This window comes from Rhinolophus sinicus, linkage group LG12, assembly GCF_036562045.2.
Source record: "Rhinolophus sinicus isolate RSC01 linkage group LG12, ASM3656204v1, whole genome shotgun sequence".
NCBI lineage: Eukaryota > Metazoa > Chordata > Mammalia > Chiroptera > Rhinolophidae > Rhinolophus > Rhinolophus sinicus.
In genome coordinates, this window is record NC_133761.1 from 27,504,038 (window position 1) to 27,527,482 (window position 23,445).

Genomic DNA, 23,445 nt, shown 5'->3' on the forward strand with positions numbered 1-23,445 from the left:
ATGAAGTTAATAAAATTTCAATAATAATAACGTGGATTATTCTTATTTCCTTTCACAGATTTTAACTATGTATCTAAATAGAAATATGCAGATCCAATTAACTTCAAGCCAATTTCATTCCTTATTTTTAAAACTTCAAAATTTAAAAATGTTTTACTCTTTATCTGCTCAGAATTCATGAAACTTTCACCTACCCAATTTTCCTTTCAACAGTTTTAGTTATCAAAAATAGAAACACTGAAGTTTTCTACCTGTTCCTTTCCCTTTGCTCCTCACATTCAGGTCAGATCATCTCTCCATTAGCATACGCCTGAAGGAAGTGGGCCTTCAGCTCTAATGCGTCTTTTGGAGCAAAAATTAATGTAAGACCCAGTCTTATTTCACTATAAGACTGGGTCTGTATCTGTAATGTAATGTAATGTAATGCAATAGTATAATATAATACCTAGTCTTATATTAAGTTTTGCTCCAAAAGATGCATTAGAGCTGATTGTCCGGCTAGGTCTTATTTTCGGGGAAACAGGGCATCTGTGCTCTGGTAAAAAATCCTGACTCTACCAAACACAGACTCACCTCAATTATCAGGTGCATTAATTTTGCACTTTAAAGTCTTCTCCATAAGCTCCGTGATAGCAGGAATTTTGTCTGTTAGCTCAATGTTGTATCTATTCCAAGCATACAGAATAGGGCCTGAAACTTAGTATTCACTCAATAAATATCTATTGAATAAATGAGTGAAGTAATTCAATAAATCATCAAAACTTACTGATTCATTCTTTATAATAGTCTTGTATTTTTCCCTTTTTTGTTCCTTCTTGCTATGTCTGTTCCAGTACCTTATCAAAACCAAATTAAAATAAGAATTTTCAGATTAACTGGCATAGATACTAGTGCCCTGAAATGGTGTAGCATCTGCTGGAATATGGAGGAATCAGGAATGTGAATTTGTGCCTTGGAACTTAACTGGTATCTCCCAAGATTCCTTACACTATTTCCTTACATGAGGAAACTGAGGAATCATTGATTATTTAATATGTGTAACTACATAACATTTAACATATGTAACTATAACATATTCTATTATTGAATATATCTTTATATTACCAATTTAGTTTAGTTATTGTAGTGTAATTATTTAAATGTCCAAGTCCTCCACTCACTGTGACCTCCTTAAAGCAACAACTGCTTTTCATACATCTCAGTATCTCTCTAGAAACTATCGCAATTGCCAAAATGTAGCAGCTGGAAAAATGGTTAGAGAAAGACAGAGAAGGAGAGAGGGAAAGAGAGAAGAGGATTGGGAAGAAAGAAGGAAAGGAGAAGGAAGTTAATAGTCTGTCTGTCAAACACTGCTAAGGAGAGAAGCCACTTAGTTAATTTAATCTACATTTTCATTTCTTTTATATTTCAGTGGTGACTAGAGGGAAAAGACTGGATCTTTTACACACCGATATATGGTGCTATATCCCCACAGTGTGATGGAATTAATTATATCTTGACACCAAAAAATGTGGTATTTTTTAAGTGTTTTCCTTTTTTCCTTATCCTTTTTGTAGTTTAGTTTTATAACACTGTTGCTGCCTGTTGTAAGGCTAATATCCTGATATTTTCTCTAGAAAACATTTTTAAAAAGTTTAAAAAAAAATCATTGCTATTTGATTGTACACTGTATGGTATAAAACAAACGAAAATAGTGAATAAGAATAGTCTTTAATTTTTTTTAGCTAATGAGTTATTTAATTAATCTAAGGCAACACACAATTCTCAATGAGAATGAATTACTTTGTGATTGATGGATACAGAAATGACTAACACATCGTCTTCACCCTCATCATGAACATCAGTCTAGAAACACATCTCAAAATTGTCCAATGGAGAAGGAAAATACAGAGGGAAAGGTTCCTAGATACTTTTTCAAGAAACAGTCAACAACTAACTTGAAGAATTAAGTAATAATAACTATAAATATACTTTATATCATTGGCTAAGAAGCAAAAAATGTTAAGCATTCATTTTTCAAAGTTATAAATTATTATCTAGCTCATATTTTTGGAGTTTAGATTAAATGTTAAATGTTACTTAAATGTTAAAACTATAATGATCTACATCTGAATTGTATAGGTGAAGGAGACTTGAAACTCATCTGGTTTGCTCTCTATAGGAGTGAGAAACCGAAGAAATAAAAATACTTGCCCCACATCTCACAGAGTGTTAACAGCCAAATGGAATTAGAATTTACCCAATTGAGTGCTGTTTCTGCTGTACCATATGGAAATGTGCTAGGAAAATTATTGGGCATTAACTCTGCATATCACAATGTGTTCTATATTTGTCTAAAAACAAAAATTTTTACTATGCTTAAGTAAAAATAGAATTCTGAAATAATCTTTTATTTAACATGACAGAATAAATCTCAATCAAAATTTCTATCCATACATGCATTCTACTGTTCAAGCAACAGATAAGAAGAGTGTGTCATTTCTATGGGCTCTAGGGCACTGTAAATTTTCAGTCACCATGGGTTTTATTTTAAGCTAGAATGCAGTAACGTGGCAGCAAGAGTGGTTAAAGTGCCCTTATTCAGCTTCAACCCGGAGCTTGATTCATAGGCACCAATCAAGTAGCAACTGATAGGAAACTGCCAGAATAGACATGATATATTCGTATTGTAAATTTTGTTTCAGAGAGAACACTGAGATACCAAATTTAGAAGTAAACAAAATTAATAACATAATTTTACACTTAAAATAATCTTTTTAAAATTACCATTTAGACAATTTTACTCTTTCTAACGAATAAGTGAATATTGGGACATTTTGAACTTATTTGAAAATTTTACTCTTCAAATTTATGGGCAAAGTGTACTTTGCTAAGCATTTTTCTTTAACTGCTATATACAGAGATTACAGTAAATCTGGATTTACAGCATGCATAAAGTACTGTAATCACATACAAATTTCTGGTTCTAACAATAATTGAAGAGAATATGTTGTATACACTAACCATGAAACTTTAGCCTAAACAATTTATAATTATCAACTAGAAATAGAATGAATCTTTTTATCAAGTTTTTTACTGTGACTTTCTTATAAACATCTTTCTTATGAAGTTCTTTCTTTATAGTACTAAGTATCTCTCACACTATATAATTTACAAAATTTTTATATTTCTTTTTTATCATAATTAACAGGTAAAATACAGTAAAAAAGGAAACTCTACTACCAGTGAAATAACTTTCTTGGTTATTGGAAGTATTTTTACTTTCTTCTCATAATGTATTTCCTCTGCTGAACTTTTCAGTACCCAGTGCCAATGGAAGGTCATAGTGTATTCTGTCCAGAACTGCTGCCCATTTGTGTTTATTGAGCCCTTGATTTGACCATAAACAATCTTTGTAATCATAATATAAATGTCCTAGTAACACACCAGTTCAAAGTCTTAAGAATTCCCTTAAACTATACATTTAAATACATAAATGTATACAGATATTGGGCAGCCTGAGGGTAACCAGAAATTTGATAAGTCTATGGTAGATATCTCAGAATTCAGTACAAGAGAGAAGACAAAATTTCCCAAATATTTATCTTAAGATATTGGGTTTTGTTGATGAAAGCAGAAGACAATGCTCCACACAACCAATCATGAGAAAATGTAAAGATTATTTTGCTGATAACTACATTCTTTAAAAATCCTCAGATAAATCATTTTTCAAAATATTTATGCCTACACAAATTTTTAAGCCACAAAATTTTAAGCCTGTTTGAATACATTAGATTATAAGATATCCATGAAATACAGAATATATGCCAATATACACATTGTATGCTCACATATATCATTTATATAATTTAAATATTAATAGGTACAGTGTGATAAATTTTGGACAAAGCTGAAATAAATTTGTATAGATAAATTTCTGAATAACTAGGTCAGAAAGAAGAAGGCAAAATGTGAGCAGATTTCCAAAGCATATTGCTGTAATTCGCTGTATATGCAATTTTTCCAAATTCATACAATACACTATTATACTTAGAGTGATATAAGAAAAGCTCTTCATCATTTAAAAATAAATGAGAAGCGTATTGTGACTACTATTTACACCTAAGTTAGGCTGACCAATAAAGGAAGGTTTTTTAAAAAGAAATCTTATCTAGCTTTACAAATAATAAAAATTACTATACTATAATTCTAATAATTATAACAATGCCATGCTTGCTTGGTTTTAGACACATACTTGATCAGAGTTAAAAACAAAATTGATATCATTCTCTTTCATGGTAAATTAAATAGTATCTCCAAAATTCAAAAACGACAGCTGAGAGTATAAAATTCAATCTAACTCACTGTATATCATGTGAACAAACCCTAAACCAATCAATAGTATTTAATTTTGTATTTTAAAGAGCTGCTCTATTAAAACCATTTTTAGAACCAACTTAATGTTTTCTATGTTCTAGCAATCCCAATAAAGCTTAATATAATGTCTCCTTCATTTAGGTAGTCACATTACAAAATATAGAAAACAGTTTTCTACATGGGAGACATCATTTCTTTATACTTATTTAGCATTTCTATAATTAGCTCCACTCTTAGATACTTAAAGTCCGTCACAGCTCTTTTTGTATTTGTTAGGGCTTTATGGCATTCTACAGAACAATTCCATATAACGTTCTATTATTTTGCTTGTTACTGGAGGAAAATGAGGCAAAGAGCCAAAGTTTAATTAGTTTCTAACATCTATCTATCTATCTATCTATCTATCTATCTATCTATCTATCTAATCATCAATAAAATATTTTAGAAATGTAATATTCTGTCTGATTAATCTGTTTGAATTTACATTATTAAAGAATGTTCTAAAACATATGAACAGTTTTCATGCTAGGACAATATGAAGAAAACAATGTATTCCTGTTTTGATCACTTGGAACTTTTAGTAACTCAGTCATTATTTTAACAATTACTACTTCACCTGCAAACAGGTGGCCAACCCAGTGGATCTGGCCCACAGATATACTTTCTTGGGCCAGAAGAGTTGTTTACAAAGTAAACATAAGAATTGAGGTTTCGGTCTCCTGAAACATCAGATCTGGTGGTCTTGCCTTCATTCCTGTAGGGCAATGACTAGCTGAAGCTGAGCAGCAGTTACCCGTTAAAGGGAGCATGTGCTCTCCAGTTGGCCACAACTCCCAACATTATCTAGTCCTTAAACTTGATTTTAATCACTTATATTACCTGCTTGGCACCTTCAGGCCTTTGAGTCTGAGATGCCCAGACTAATATTAGAACACTGAAAATGCAGGAGTCATAGAAATTAAACAATAAGTCTGGAGAAAATTCTATGGAAGTTGCCTTTAGGACAAAGCTCAGTTATCTTGGTGTATGCAGTTTCTATGGTCACTTTCCTATTTCTGGTAAGCATGGGAGTAAAATATGGTTAATAATAATTCTACTATTCTATCTGGTCAAAACCAGATACACTGAACAATTATTTCTATAGAGTGAGGAGGAACAATTAAAGATTTTGTTCTAATTAAATTAAAAATCCTAGTCTTACTGAACCATCTAAAAGATCATTAAGGCATTTTTTTTTGCATGTGGTTTTCATTATAGATCTTAAGTGTGCTATTGTCAATCTAGCACTAAAGAAACTTAATCCTTGACTTGAACAAATACCTTCTTGAATAGACAATTATATCTGACATAAAAAGAGATGCAGGACAGCTATTATTCCTATTTACGCTATTTATTTTGCTAAAAGCTTAAGAATTTAATCACCATTGTTAGCATTATATTTTAGGATTTATAATAAATTAATGCAAATTTAAATACATTTATAGTCTTAGCTTTATAGCACTACTATTACTTTTTGTCACTGCAAAATAGTTTATAAATTATTATGTAGTAATATTCTGAGAATGCATTTAATTATTTTAAATTCATAAAGAAATATTGATTTACAGATGGTCTCATAGTTACTAAGGTTTAAAAATATGAAATCCTTAAATACAAACTAAAAAGCTATCAGGGCTAAAATGTTTTCTTATAAATTTAGGTAAATGACAATTTTAAATGATTTAAAAAAATTTGAACAAAAAAAGCATTGAAGGAATATTGAGTTTTAGTCTATCATTCTCCATAGCAACTCTGCTGATGATTAAGGTCTAGACATCTATTCCACCAATTCAGAAAAAAATGGAATTGTCAGATTTTTCAATGTAAATAATTTGGTTCTAGAGTCTTACTATGGCTAACAGGAATATTAGGTATTAACATTTATAAACAAAACTCTAAGGTGTTTAAATACTACTAGTGAGTAGATTTGATTTAATTCAAAAGATTATTAAAAAGGCTTTATAGCACAATTTATATATTTTTAAATAAAATATATTAACTAATCCTTTTACTATCTTTTTGTTCCCTCCTTCATCTTTTAACTTCTTTGTTTTTTTCATATCATTATTACAAACTTACAATGTTTTAACACACAGTGCAATATATAGACGTATTATAGAAATGTACACTTGAAACCTATACAATTTTACTAACCAATGTCACTGCAATAATCTTAATTAAAACATTTTTTAAAAATAAAATTGTGTTAAAGAGGTAAATTTTCACTATTTTGAAGTTATTTGTAACCTTTCTATACAAGATGTATGATGTATTGATTGAGTGTCAAACTGTATAATAAGCTCAAATGGAAAAAAAATTTGTATATACCAAGTTAAGTGCAGATATAATATAAATGTAGTAGAGATAATGGAATATGAAATAATATGATAATAAAATAAATACTATTTAGAACAGTAAGAAAGAATTTCTCTTATGTATGTGTTGCTTTTGTCTGAAAGTTAAAAAAAAATTTAAAAATAACAATAATAATATTTTAAACACACTTGGAGAAAATGACTTTTCAGAAGTAAAATTTGACAAACTATAAATTCTAATGTTAGAACAATTTGTTTGCTGGATACAAATTCAGATTTTTAATAATCTAGATTATTATACCTAACTCTGAAACTACATAACAGAAAATATCTATAATAAATCATGAAATAACATTTTTCTTATTTGCCTTAGTTTTATCTTTTTTTATGCTGTTATTTCATTATTGTACATTACACTGTGGTAGAAAGACTAAGAATTGTAAATTAAAAAAAGATAACTGCATGGCTTAAAAACCTTGTAGTGGCCCTCAAAAAACCTCGATAGTGGGAGCACTTTATTCTATTGAAAAACACATAATTTTGAATCAGCAGTCTAGAATTGAAGCATAAAAGCTCTATGAAAAATAATCATGAAGAATTGCACAACTCAAAGAAGAGGAAAAAGGGGATCAAATATATGGTGATGGAAGGAGAACTAACCTGGGTGGTGAACACACAATGCAATATATGGATGATGTAATACAGAATTGTACACTTGAAACCTATATAATTTTACTAACCATTGTCTCTTCAATAAATTAAAAAAAAAAGATGTCTTGGCCAAGGCAAAAAATAAAGAATTATTATAAATATGTATATATTAACATATATTAAAAATGTATGCCATATGATATATATCACTATATATGTAACTATATATATAATTGTATATATAACCATATATGTATAACCATAAATCTCACTGGTGGGTTAAATATAACCTAGTTCAATTCTAAGATGATAGTCCCTAACACAACTCTCCTTTCCAATCCTGTCTTCATGTTCTTAAAGTTGTGAAATATATCATGAATACAAAGCAATGCATAAGACATATGTTCAATGAAAGGATACCTATAAACTGAATGCCTTTATAAACACTCTCCAGGTTAAGACATTGGAATTTCTTTCTTTCTTTGTATCTTTTTTTTAAGTTATAAGCAGGTAGGATTTGGCTCAATTGAGAAAAGTTTTTTTTTTCCTATTTTTTAATAAAAAGTTTTTAAAATTCTATTAAAGTATAGTTGATGTACAATCTTAAATAAGTTTTAGTTGTACAACATAAATATATAAATATTTGTATACCATATGAAGTGATCACTTAGTTCCAAATCTCCAAGAACATAATGGACTGCCTCATTAAGGTAGACAGCTCTGAATTTTTCAGGCAGATTGGACAATAAACTATCAGTGATATTGTATAGGGTTATGAATCGTCACATCTAGATATAATGGAATAGAATTCTCATATCAAGGGCAAAAAATTTATATTTTAAAATGCTCATCTTGGTTTGGGAATCACTGACATAGGAGGAGTCCTAACTTTAAGTCAGAATTAGAGAATTTCTAAAGCCCCTTCCCATAATGGTCTATGGCTTTCTGTGTACAATAGTCTAACTATGAGAGAGAAGTGCTACATTAAGATTTTAGGAGTGAATCATTATCAAGAAAAATTACAATCAAGAAGAGGGAATATGATGATTACAGTATTTCACAGCACCTAAAGGATTAGTGGAAAGGCACTCAATTTTATCTAATAATTTGGCTTTAAAATCTTGAGTCTTTAGAATTATCTCTTATCCATTTCTAAGTTCAGCTATTTTAATAAATTTTTTAAAAATAAATAGCTGAAATAGGCATCCGTTCATTATTCAACACAAATTGGTTGAGCGCCTATGCTACACTTGGCATTGTTCTAGGCACTGGTGATACGACAGTGCCAGAACTGATAGAGAGTCTGCTCCCACGAAACTAACATTTCAGTACCCCCTAAATATTGTTTTCTGAGAGAAACCTACTTAAATCATAGGTTCTTTTTATTTCTGTAGTTATAACCACTTGTACAGATTGAACCTAAATTCTAATTTTATTTTTTTAGAGCAACATCAGAATCGTGATATATAAAATCAGTTTTCAACCAGTAAAGCATTCTATAATACAAAGATGATACTAACATTACTATTTATTAAAACAATGATAAAAATAAAGTGGTGGAGACTTTGAAAGTATAATAGGACAATAAAGTAAGTAGCTGTATATTAAGAAATGTCTATAAATAGCTCCCTTCTAAGATACAATCATTATGTTGACAGACTTTCATGAATATTTTATGTATCCTTAAACATAATGGAACTTGCTTGTTTCTTCTATAATATGTAGAATTCTTTTAATGAAGAGTGGGGTAGTCCAATGAATGGCAGAAATAAAGTTTAATGATGTGTTAAAATATTAGATATGGGAGTTATGGATATATAAATAACCATTAAATAAAAAACTAAAGCCAACTCTGGAAGTCTAGAAAATTAGAAATAAGAAGGCATCAAGTTAGAGGGAAACTGGGAAATGGAGATTCTTCTTCTACTAAGCATGTGCTTGATTAAAGCAAAGCATACACACACACACACACACACACACACCACCACCACCACCACCAGAACCACCACCACCACCACCAGAACCACCACCACCACCACCACCACCACCACCAACAACAACAACAACAACATAAATGGAACACTAGAGCTATAATCTCCTTTCATTTCAGCAACTACAGACCCCAAGCCAATGTGTTATTTAGAAGTACAGAAAAAGATAGAAAAGGGGCCACTCGTTAACAACATCCCTTCACATTGTGGTTTAATTGCTTTGTTTGAAGTGATTCCCTAAACAACAGTCACAGTGAATTAAGACATTTTAAAATATACAAATTTAAAAATATACATGAAAAGTCAGCAAAACTGGTAACTGTTCATGATATTTGCTGAATTATATAAGTCATTTTTATGTATCCCCTCTACTGGTGTTATTACTTGAAAGACAAATCTTATCTCATATTTCTTAGATAATATGTTTCTCCTCTTTGTCATATTTGCTAATTCCTATTTGATTTTACAATTCTTTTCCTAGTCCACGTGTCCTTTTAAGAACAAGATCCAACCCCATGGTAAATTTACTCAGCTCCTAAGATCTCTTCTGGGCAATCCCAAATTTTACATCATAATCCTATGCTTAAACTCAGCAATACAAAAAAATTTTATTTCACTGAGGGAATGGGGGCCAAAGTTAGAAATGGAAAATTAAAGTATGTCATTGAATTTCAAGCATGTTTCCCAGGACAAATTTTGAAAGTACTACACTAAAAGAGTCCATCATAAAGTTTGGGAAATGCTGAGTTAAACAAAACTTTATTACAGGACTTTTCAGATTGCTGATGTATGTTATGAATTTTGAAGGAAGAACAGTATGTATAGTAGTTCCCAAATTTATTGACATAAAACAATTTATTTTGAAGCATCAGCTCATGGGATTAATTTTCTAGAAATGCACTTGGAAAGCACTGATTTAAAAAGTTCAATTTTATACATTTAAGTATTCATACTTCATATTCTTACCTCATTGACTGCATTTAACCAGAGACCCTTTCAGATTTATAATGCAAGAAGATTTAAAAGAAACTAAACAGGAGTACCTAAGGGACCAAAGTGCAAAATAATATGTAATGTTTTAATTATTTTATTTTTTGGATTTTAAAAGTCTTATGCTTGGTTTACACAGAGCTAAGAGCAAGTGTTTGATAAAGCTCTAAAATATGTTCTTGAGCTATTAAATCAGAAAAAAAGACTTCTTAATGATTAGAGGCTATAGAAATCACGAGTTTTCTTCTGAGAATCTTTTCCTACCTGTACAATGCTGAAAGAGTCACTTGTCTCTTCTTGCTTGCCTCAGTTTATTGATTTCAAAGGAATTCTACAATGAACTAAGAGGAACACTGGAATTTGGTGTCAAAATATATGATTTCTATCACGACTTTGACACTTAAATATTTAATATTGGGCTTTTTAGATAACCTCTTATAACTTCAATTTTCCACGCACCTACACTTCAGTTAGTAGTAGAGAGCTTTAAATGATATAATTAAGTAGTTTATTAAAATGTTGTACCACAGGGAAGTGTTATTACTGAATCTGCACGTTACAATTACTTTTTATACTTTCACTCTATCTTGTAATCATTTATTTACTTCTCTATCTCCCCTCTGAACTCTAAGCAATTTGAGGAAAAGATTAGGTTTTGTTAACCACAATTTCCCCTATTTTAGCACAGGATCTGGCATAAAAAATATTTGCTGAATAAATGAAGGCAATTTAAGAAATAAAATAATTTTAGTTTCAAGACCATTAAAGGTTAACCATATCAAACTATGAAACAAACCTTATAAATGTTTTCCAGAATCTCTAACATATTACTTTGTGACATTATCTTACAATGAATTGTTTTTGTTATTTTGGAAAATTATTTGTCTTGCAGAAATTGTAAGAAGGATCTATCTTATTCTGAATTGTCATGTGGCAAAGTGTTGTAGGAAAGTTTCTATGAAATATGCAGTTCTAAAAAGCCAAAAAAAGTCAGAATTACACAAATTTACTTTCTTCTTTCCTTTTCTTTCTTTATCAATCTTTACTATTCAAATACTTGTCATGTACCAGGAAAGGTGTTAAGAGTTTTAAAGATATAATCTCATTAAATTTTCATGACAACGCTGTGAGAAAGTTACTCTATTATTCCCGGAAAAACAGTTTTTATTTGCCCAAGTTTACATTGTTAGGAACTGGGAGAAGCAGGATTCAATCCGTGTTCTGTCTGAATCCAGAGTTAACATTTAACTATTATTCTATGTTACGTCTTATGCATATTTTAGAAGAAATAAGCATTATATATTATAATACTAAAAATGAATTTTGAATGATGGTGATATTATGCTTATAATGAGTCAGAGTAACATGACATCAAGTTCATAGTCACAACTTTTCAAAGCAAGCCAGCCGAATCCCCAACATAAGGTAGTAATTCATACTCCATGATAAATAGTAAAATAAAGCTGATTAAGTCATAGAATGTCCTGAAAATTGCAGTTGTTGTTAGATAACTTCAATAGTAAGTTTTATATATCATTTATTCAAAATATTTTGAAAGAAAGTTTAAGAAGACTGATTTACAAATCTTCTTACTTTTGCCATCCCCAAATGATAATCATTATTTTATATGTAAAAATACTGTATGAAGTCTATCTAACAAGGGTGAAAGAAAACCATGTTAGAAAATATAACAAAAGGACTTATTAGGCAGTATTTAAAGATTAGACAAACTCATGCCAATCTAATGTTCCCCTAAAAGAATGGTGTAAAATGAATTCTAAAATCTTATTGAGAGGTGCAAAAATGAGAGAAATGATTCTTCGTCATACATCAAATCAGTCAACCAACCAACCAACCAACCAACCAACCAACCAACCAACCAACCAACCAATCCTATCTTTCCTAAATGGAATACAAGTGGGTCATAAAACAAATTCTTATGAAATAAACTCCATTGATTGCTGAAATAAAGAAGAGGTTTATATCCTTTGGAAAAAATATGACCTCCTTGACTATTTAAAAACTTTTGTCAAAGAAGATTGAGATAAACATATTGGGTGCTGCACTATGCTAGAAGTACTGTGGCAAGCTCTTCATGCCTCTAAATTTTCACTGCTTCATTATAACCTCATTTATTTATATATTCCAACAGGTGTGAGGTATTGTAGATATTAGCAGGTACGATAATAAATAGAAATGATAGATACCCTACCCTCAAAAGGCTAACTAATGGTCAACCATGGTAGATTAAACATATACTTCAATAACTACACTGCAGGGGAGAGAAAAGAGTGCCACAGAGATACCGTTATTGTAAAAGAATATTAGATAAATTGTGAAAAAAGAGAAGAGAGGTGTTTCTGGGATGAATTTATATTTGAGTTGGGTATTGAAAGATGGGTACGTATTTTACTCATAAAGAGAAAGAAAGAAACCATACTTTAGGCACAAAAATCAATGTAAGCATACACACAATAAAAGCAAAAGCCTGTAATGAGAAGGGTCAGCATGTGTGAAAGGCTGATAATATAAGGCTAAAAAAATAAAGACTGGAATTGTGTTGTTACAGTTCTAGAGTCTAAGGTCAGGTGTTGGTGGGTTTGGTTTTTTTCCTTGACTATTGCTTCCTCAAGATTAGACCCCATTTCTCCACACGGAGAATCAGAATTTGAAAAATGAAGCCATACGACAGTACCAGGCTATACTGCCTTACTGGTATCTACCACAATAATACTCATGCATGAAAACTGTTGGACTTCCAACTTGATCTTACTTTTATTATTTCTACAAAAACCAAACCTCTCTATGTTAAATTTATTCATCATGAACGATACTTGTAGATTTGTCTGAGTCACTGGTCAGAATACTGCATTTAGTTTAGAATAACAGCTGTAGATTAATTTCCCTATTGACTTGTAAAAGTAACTACTGAATATGATGGAAACTACTGCAGCAATTTTTCTCCTACCGTGATTATTTTCTATGGTAGAAGTCATTCCAATTTAATTATTTCTCTACTTTCAGACTAAATTTATTTTGATCTCTGACATACAACACGCGGGAAGAATGTTAGAAATAAATATTTAAAAGAAGCATAAAAATGAATTTTACCCATAATACAAGGCAAGAATATAGAGATATTATTAACCTATATATTGAACAGTAGTGGTAATGCCAGAAAACAGAAAAGTTCAATATATAAATGAATGCTAATGGGCATTTTAAATACATACAAACATAAATTGGTATTTTAGCCATAACAAAATCAATTCATCAGTAAAAATGAATCTGTGTAGACATCTCTGAATAAGACTTTCTGTGTGCTATAACAGGATAGAATAATAAGCCACCACAGAAACACAAATTAACAGAAATTGCTAATAATGATTACATTATAAGGTCAATTAAATTGTATATTTTAAAATTTATGTAAGATGTGGGAGTAAATTTTAACTAACACTGATCTCCAATTTCATATCAAAGAATATAGATATGGTATTGAAGTAGAAATATTACGAATTTGCTGAAGAAACCACCCTGAAAATGTGATGATACCAATAGCAAAGCAAAAACACCAATTACAAACCTATAACCTTACTACTCATTCCTAATCCTTTTTACTTCAATGAAACACTCAATCTATATCTTGTCTTAACTAAAACCTGGTGCTTCCCTGAACACACTACTTCTCCCTAAAGTGCTATCTAGTGACAAATGCCTATTCTTGTTCAAAGTTGTAATATTTCTGACTACTGGCTACTTTTTCTTGAATATTTCTCTTCTACTTTTTACAGCTTATGATTGTTGGCTATGCCAAAATATACTTCTTCATTTTTTCCTTTTTTTTTTCCTATCATCTGATAACCTCATGGTCACTACCTCATTCACTTAAGTTTTTAGGGCCTGGTTTAGTCTTCCTTTTAATTCTCAATCTTACCACAATCCTATGAAACTTAAGCATTCATTAAAAAGACCTAAGCAAATACCTAATAATTCCAAAACTTACATATCTCCAGTTACTTTCATATTTATTCTTTTCATCTACCCTACACTCCAATGCTCATGACTTAGAATTTATCGACTAATGGAATAGTTCCACCACAAAAATCTTAAATTTCAATGCCACAGTCTAATAAAAAACCTCTTCCAGCACCCAAAACTTGCTTTTGTACTACATCATATAGTTTTTGAATTCTTAGATTTTTCTCTATATCCTCTCTATATCCTCTATATATCTCAGTTCCTGTCTGGACTTTTATTCTTTCTGGTCTACAACTGACATTTACACAAGCATCCTTAATTTCTTTCCACTGCTATTTTTCCAACAACCCCACGTCCATCAAAACTCCCACCCCTCAACAAATGCTCCAGTTCGACTCCTGTTTCTACACTTAGATTGGCTGACTGCTGCTGGAAAAGACCACGCTGCTCTTACACATTGGTGTATCTTGGAATTGTTGGTCTCCAACCTTCAGCTGGATCTGCAGAACTATTCATTCGCCCTGTAGTTTGTCCTTGGTCAGCTACTTCTCCTATTTTCTTTGGTAATTACTCCTAATCCTCAAATCAAATCTCTAATTGAACTTCCAATCTCTTATATTCTTGCCTCTTATATGTTTGAGAACATTAAGGTCATCAGGTAGTGACAACCAACTTCCCAATTCCCTAATAACTGTCTATTTTCATATCTATCTGTCCCCTGGTTTGAGCCAATCCATCCACCTACGCTTCTGATCCCAACCCTTCCCTCATGCTTCAGGTTCTTACTCTAGTAGCTGTATCTCCACAGTAGTCTATCTTCAAATGTTCCTTCTCTTCAGACTACATGCATGATCGAATCTGAAATCTCTCACTTTCAGTGATCTCATATGACGACTGTGAAGTCACAAGCACATTCTACCACTCATGGAAAATATAACAGAAAATCAACATTTAATCCAGTTATTTTCCTAATTTTTAAATGAGAATACTTTATTTAATCATAAACTGAGAACATTCAATAGATACAGAGTTCACAGTTTTAGGCCAATGATTATACTTATGGTCAAAGGACAAATTTTGGACTGTGCAAAATAGGAAAGAAACTGATCACCTTTTCTTAAGAAAAAGGTCTGTGTTTTATTCATCTTCAGCACCTTGGTGATGTTAAAAATGTAAGCAAGAATTGAAAAAAGAACGAGACTAATAAATGCTTTGGGGAAAGGTGGCTCTTAAAGGGTATTGGAATAGAATAAAAGATGTTTGACAAACTAAACCCTAAACAAAATACCATTTGCATTTTATCAACACTATTCCCATAATATTTATTGAAGAAGCAAATAAGATCCCCCCTCCTTTTTATTTTACAGAGCCTTTCTTTCTATCATTTTAAAGATATAATTCACATACTATAAAATTCACTCTTTTAAAGTATACAATTCATAAATGAACTACTTCAGAAAAACTTTGACTATTCATTTTTTATGCTATTGTCATTGAGCTAGGATTTATGGGTTATTATTTTTAAAGATAAGACTTTCCTACTAAACTACTGTGTTTCCCTGAAAATAAGACCTAGCTAGACTATCAGCTCTAATGAGTCTTTTGGAGCAAAAATTAATATAAGACCTGGTCTTATTTTACTATATGACCAGGTTAATATAATATAATATAATATAATATAATATAATATAATATAATATAATATAATATAATATAATATAATATAATATAGTATAATACAATGTAATACTTACTATGTCTTATATTAATTTTTGCTCCAAAAGACGCATTAGAGCTGATTGTTTGGCTACGCCTTATTTTTGGGGAACAGGGTAATCTCCATAAAAAACACAGCTTAAACTGTGAAAGTAGAAATGGGGTTGGGAAAATAGACATATTTCAGAGTTAATTAAGCATTAGAATCAATAAGACTTGGTGACTGGAGGGAAGGAATTGTGCTCAGTGGAGAAGGACTAGTAAAGAGTGATGCCCACGTTTCTAGTTTGGGCAAGTATGAGGACATTCATGTTGAGATATTTGTTCTACTAGTAGTTAGTCACAGAATCAATTATCTCTTGAGTTCATGATTATAAAGGCAAATCATCAGCATAACAGAAGACGCTTACTTTCCTGGTTCCTGTGTTCTATATTCATCTAAACTCTGGAAGAGAGTATGAATTCCCATTCTCCTATTTCCAAGCAAAAAAGCCCAAACAGATAAAGTAGGTAAGTACATGTGACAGAGTCAGGATGAGAATCCAGATATCTTAGATTCCTAATCCACATTTATTTTCATGAGATACACTGTGTCCCTATAGAGGTATATAACATAGGCATACATATGCCATATCCATCAAATTATATTGTATGGTCAGAAATATGTGTTTTTACATGTTAATTCTGATCTAAAACTAATACATTAGCAGCAATAAATATTTCATTAACAATTATTCTGCTTCCCCTTCTAAAGATTATAAGAATTTTTCTCCAGATAATTTAGATGGCTTAAGTCTCTTAAAAACAGCTATTCGTGAAAATTTGAACTGATGCAATCTTTTTCCTTTAAAAAGTTTCCCTATCTCAAGGACATTCTCTTAAAAAAGATAAATTGTAATTCCATAGAAATGTCTGAGAATTAATATTTATAGAGAATGAGTTTCTTGAGTTTTTTACATTTGTTTTATGTCTCCAGAACAGAGCCTGGAAGAATGAGTCTAGTCTGATCACAAAACTATCAACATTGTTGGTTTTGACAGTGTTATGCTTCCCAGTATTTTTTTTCTATCTTTCATTGCAGATTTAAGATCTCCCCTTTCTGTGCCAAATTCTTTTGTCAAATACCCTTGTGAATTTGTTCAGGTACCTTAATGTCATTTTTTGGATATGGAGCTATCCTTAAACATCTACCCACGCAAAGCTAAGAAACTGCTTCACTTTCAGGCTTAGAAGTTTAGAAATGTTTAATTATATTTCTGTCCCCAATTCTTAGTACAGTGCCTGAGAAATTTTCTAAATAAATATTGGTTGAATGAACTATTTCTCCTTACTCTTAACACCTTTTTTCTGGGCCAGATTACCACATATATTTGGTATATAATCAGCAAATGTAAATTGACATAAAATACACACATGTACACAGATAAAAATATTTTAAATGGCAAATATAATTTCATATTTTCTAGAGTTCACCATATCATCATCAATGGTACTGGGGTTTTTACTAGATCTATATACATGTGTGTAAATATAAATAGCTAAATACAAATGTATTATTAATCAACTTAGAAAAATATTAATGCAAATATTTCATTAACTTTTTGAATTTACTTTTTGCTATTCATTTTCTACTTGTACATTTAGAAGACACTCGATCATTTGACAATATAAAACAAACAATATAATTCTGTATCACAATGATATTTGATTACTGTAATGAAAACGGCAACTGCAATAGATTTTATTGTAGTCAGTGTTAATTGTAAGTACTAACGTTACTATAAATACTTAAATGCTGATGTCAGAATTTTTTGTTCATTTATGAAAGCTTGGATTGGAAGTGAAAGGCATAAAATGTCAATCTTATTATAGAATAAGATTATTTCCAATAATGTTGCATAAGCATGTAAATTGTTTTGATCATTTAACCAATCTGTAACTGTGTTTATCATCTACCAAAACAAAATTTCTCTGGGGGTACTCAGACATATTTTCTCTCAGAATAAAGAGTGTTAGTTTTATTCAAAGAAATAAAAGCAAATTCAAGATTCTATGTTGCAACAATTAATTAGGGTCACCAATATTTTCTTACAAAAATTGCAGTTGACACTGCTTGTCCTCTTATGGAATATATGTTTCGTGGAGAGAAATGCCTGACCTCCTTTAGTTTATAGTTGCAGAAATATTCTATAGTTATTTAAGCTGAGTACAGTGCCTCAGTGACTCATATTTCTAGGAATAGACCTCTTTCCCTTTTCCCTGTAAAAATGATGTGTTCTCTTCCTGAAGAACATGAAGAAAGAAATGTTAAAAATTGGGAATTTAATTATATACAGTATATACAAAATAAAGCATATTAGAGACTCATATTTTGCCATTTTTGGAAGAAAGGGAACTATGTTTCTTTCCAAGGAAACCTTGGAAAGCTTTTCTCTCTGAATTAATGACAAAATGATCCTATGCCTAAATCAGAAAAATGATCTTCGCTAATAAACCAATGGAATTATCAAAAGTTAGACAAATAATGAAGACAGACAGACTAAAATTACTAGTTTAGACTCAAAGCACAAAATATTCCTAACTTAAGATTCATGTTTAGGTTTAATGTCTATTAGAAACTTTCAAAGAGCAGAGATACAGTTAAACATACCAATCTGAGACAAAAAGTGAAGTAACAGACTAAACCAGTGAATTGTATAAACCAAGGGGTAAATGTCTGTCCCGATTATGAGTTAATTATGAGTAAAGCAGAAACTGAGACTGGGTTTAGATATAATAATGCAAAATTTGGCTTATAATAGTGTATGCTTATCAAGCAGACTTTATACTAACACAAAATCAAATTCTGGACAGAATCCTAGAAACACCATTTCCTCCAAAATGTACATAATTTGCACTTCTCAGTCTCAGATAAATGCAATTAGAGAAATCTCATCTCCTCGGTAGAGGGATGAAGTGTTTCTGCATACTGTGCAGATCTGACCTTCAGTACGACACTGTAAAGATAGCTTCATATGGTACTTAGTGCCTTGTGTTATGAAAATGAAAACAGTTGCTTTATGCCTGTTGCTTGTGTTTTTTTCTCTTTGTCCCCTGTTTAAATTTCCTTCTCTGACAGTTTCTCTGGCTGAATGAATTTCAAGAGGGCCTAACCCAATATGTCTGCCTTCTAATAAGCTCTAGGACATCAAATCTTTTTTATCAGAGTATCAAAGAGCACTGTCGCTGCTTTGCAGTCCTCATTAGGACTCAAAACTACACTAGAACCCACTAGAAAACTAAGAAGCAAAGGAGCCAGAAACTGAATAAAGCTTACTTTTTGCTACTCATTTTAAAAATTAATTTCCAGTATGTAATATTTCTTACAGAGTAGGAGAAACATTTTCAGACATTTTAGAACCTCATTTTATGGGATTTATAGATGATGTAATACAGAATTGTACACCTGAAATCTATGTAATTTTACTAACAATTGTCACCTCAATAAATTTAATAATAATAAAAAAAAAGAACCTCATTTTAAAGGTTGTGACTCTACAAATGGGAAGGATATAAAATAATTAATGCTAAAGAACTAAAGGGAAGTTTAAGTTTGATTCAGTTACGTAACTTGAAAACCAAATCAGATTCTCAGAGCTAGTGGATACAAATTAAAGACTGTTTAATAAATCAATCTATTTTATAATAATTTGCCGACATACTATTTAGTTGTATTAGAAGATATATAGATAAAACACAAGAAAAGAAACCAAATGCAAATGGCAAAACAGTTTTTAGGGGTAGGAAAAAGGACTACATAAAGGGAAACGTCTACAAAAATAAACATATTTTACCTGTCATCATCCTGTGAGAATCGCCTTTGCAAATCCTCTTTATTCCACTGTTCTTTTTCATTCCCTTGCTCAGGTATAGCTTGTGTTTTTTCCTCGCCTCCTGATTCTCTGCTTTTTTCATTATTACATATTTTTATAATTTCTTTCCCTTTCCCATTCTCATTAATTATTTCTTCCTTTACCTCCTGCTCCTCATGAACTATCTCTTCATGTTTATCCCCTTCTTTCCCTCCCTCTTCTATTCCCTTTGGCCTTTGAAAGCAACACAAATCGAAGGCATGAAAATAAACACAAAAAAGAAAGAGAAAGTAAGAAAAAATGCATACAAAATTAAACAGAAAGGTAATGAAAACTACTAAAACATAAATAAAAATTACATCTTTTAAGTGTTGAAACTTTTCCCCAGGTATACCAGAGAAGCATTGTGTAAAACACTTTATCATAATTGTTTTCAAATCATATTTTCCTGTTACAAAGTCGCATGGAAAAAAGTTGTGGTTTCTCCATTATAGATTTTTTTTTTGATACAATAGAAGTAAAAAAATAATTTAGCTCAGGTACCCATAAAATCTATAGGTCAGGTGATGAACACAAATTATATTAACATGTATCTGACACAGAAATTTTGAGAAGCTATGGAGGTTTTCCACGCATTTATAAAAGTTTCAGGAGGATAAAGGAGCATCATATTAAAAAAGGAATATTCTTATGTTTTCTGACTCACTGAAATATATTCACCTAGGAAAATAAAAACCTTCAAAATATTATTTTTCATATTTCTTAGAATATTTTAAAAATTCAAGTTTTCACAAAACTGTCACTTTAATTTCATAAAGACATAATAATAACAGAATTACTTCTTAAACAGCAGACATTAAAAAATAACTAATGATATTATTTCAAGTAATCTAGTAGGAAAATTGTTATAAGTTCTATAAAACTCTCTTGTGCAAGAAATTTGAAATGCAGACCAAAATATAAAAAGTAACATGTATAGAAGTTCTTACTGCCTTAACCTTTAGAAATAAAGACATTTATATTTATCCAAAGAAAAATAAGGAGCTTCTAGTATAAATTTAGAGTAGTTTCCTGCTCAAGTCCCCTTACCTGATTTTCTTGTTTCCTCTTGGTCGTTCTGATTGGACAGACATGTAGCTTGTGCTGCTGAAACGAGAAGCACTACTAGTCCTTGAAACCGCAGATATATCACTTACATCACTGTCCGAAGATTTAGTGGAAATATTATCTGCCCCTCTATGAGGATCCCATCCTGATCGATACTGTTAACACAGATTGACAAATACGCAGAAGTTGTCAGTATTACCACACAAAGCAATTATTAGCTTCTCCTATTTCAGCACTTTATTGTCCACAGAGGATACTGCAAAAACCCCCACTCAGTTGCATATAAAACAAAAGTGAATGGCTATTCTCCTAAAAGAAAAATTCAATTTATATGAAACCCTTGTTTTTAGCAAAGGCAATTAGAGCATTTTCACCACACCCCAATGAAGGCCATTACAATAGTTTCACAACAGCAATGGCCTCAGGGAAGAACATTAGGTAAAATCTGGGAAATAAACATTTGGCTTAATATAAGGGAGTAGAATTGTTTTTATTTCTGAATAAAATTTGAAAAAAGAGTATGATAAAGTTGCCATTGTAACTTATAAAATCCAATTTTGCAGCCATCAATTTTCTCTTTAATCCGTTATGTTTCATTGAAAACCTAGAGACAACACAAAATCTAATTATTAAAATACTGTTTTTAGAATAGCCAAGAGAAAAGAGAAAGTTTCATTTCTGAATGATGCTGGAATTTTGATGAATCCTAGAAATACTAGAAAAAGTCATTATTATTTACAATAGTTCAAACTTCCTGTAATTAAAATAATCAGTTATCTGGCACAGGCAGGGTGCAGGGTGTTCTGGGTGTTCAAATATTCTGGTAAATCGAAAACCGTCATAAATGCTTTACGTTAATGACATTGGGTTGTAAAAAACATAATAGACTTGGAGTCTGGAAAACTGGGAGTAAGGAAAACTCTTATTAACTGGGTAAACTGGAGCAAATTCCTTAACTTTTAAAAGCCTGTCTATAAAATAATAGGGATAATATCTTCTTTGCAGGGTTGTTTTGAAAACTATAAATACAGCAGACCCTTGAACAATACAAGGGTTAGGAAAGTTTATCCCCCGCACAATCGAAAATCAGTATATAACTTTTGACTCCTCTAAAACTTAACTACTAATCACCTACTGTTGACTGGATCTTTATCAATAACAAACAGTCAATTAACACGTTTTGTATGTTGTATGTATTATATACCGTACTCTTACAATAAAGCAAGCTAGAGAAAATAAAATGTTATTAAGAAAATAATAAGAGAGAAAATACATGTATAGTATTTGTTGAAAAAAATCCACATATAAGTGGATCTGCACAGTTCAAACCAGTGCTGTTCAAATGTAAATGTAATACATGTCTGGTACCTGGAATAATGTAAATTAAATGCCAGTATTATTATTGTCCTGCCAGTTACTACTGGGGTAAGAGAATATCTGCTAATAGATTTTTCTTTATAGGCATTTCAAACATACTAGTGAAATATCCTTATCTAATCAATTTTGCAATGGAGATTTTTCAAAACATAGAGTGTGGTAAATTTCACAAAGCCTTAGGAAGATGATTATCTTATATAAGCCATTTACTGTGACTTGAAGAATCATTACCTAATGGATCTATATGAATAACAATTCACTGCAAATATTAGATGTAAACATATTGGCTAAGATAAAATGAATTGTACTAGGGTGTAGTATAACCCTTAGCTCAGATTCAAAATGACCTGTTTTTTACCCCCAGGATCTTCCAGTATCTAGTTACATATTTTTGAGTTAACCTATCACTTTTCTTCAAATGTAAAATAAAGGGATTATTTCTAAGTTCCGTAACATTTTAATAATCAAATCCTTAATCTAGAAATATACATTCGAATTAGGTGAAATGTTGGCCTTTCTTATCCCATTTTAACTTTCCACTTTGCTGGGTAAATTCTCTATTACCACAAAGAATACAATTAAGTTCTTTAAAAAATCACTGCCTTTTGTTTCAGGAAATATCTATGTAAATAGAACTCTCATGTTTTATTTTAAAAGGAAGATTATTTATTTACAGTGGATTTATTTGCAGAACATTTAGTCCCTGATATTCTTTTTCAAACTAAAGTTATTTAAAATGATAAAAAACATGTTACGGTAAATGAAAATGTCTTCAGCCATTGACTAGAATAGCATTTCAACAAGTGAATCAACGTTATCTATTTTAGATATGCATATACATACTGGCTAACATAATATGTGTGTGTATATATATATATACACACACATATATATACACATAATACATATGTACACATATATACACATAGTATATATGTACACATAATATATGTTTCATCAAATTTATTAAAAGTAAATTTTAGTATCAAGTTGAGACATAAATGGGCAGTCTTTAATTTTATTTATATACTTTTTGGACATTTCATTTACATGAAAAATGAATGTTTCAAT

The 23,445-nt window shown here is 30.8% G+C and overlaps 1 protein-coding gene across 50 annotated transcripts in view; it reads right to left on the reverse strand.

Annotated features, from left to right (window-relative positions):
• Window positions 1–23,445, reverse strand: part of RIMS2 (regulating synaptic membrane exocytosis 2) — a 592,512-nt gene that overhangs the window by 109,863 nt on the left and 459,204 nt on the right. For 30 of the 50 annotated variants that reach the window (XM_074316853.1, XM_074316856.1, XM_074316855.1 and 27 more), the window contains one exon: window positions 20,980–21,152. The exons of 19 other annotated variants lie outside the window; for them this stretch is intronic. In XM_074316853.1, the coding sequence (XP_074172954.1) occupies window positions 20,980–21,152 (173 nt within the window). Of the gene's footprint in view, window positions 1–19,872; window positions 20,125–20,979; window positions 21,153–23,445 lie in introns of all 50 variants that reach the window. One more of the 50 variants, XM_074316891.1, reaches the window with a different exon arrangement.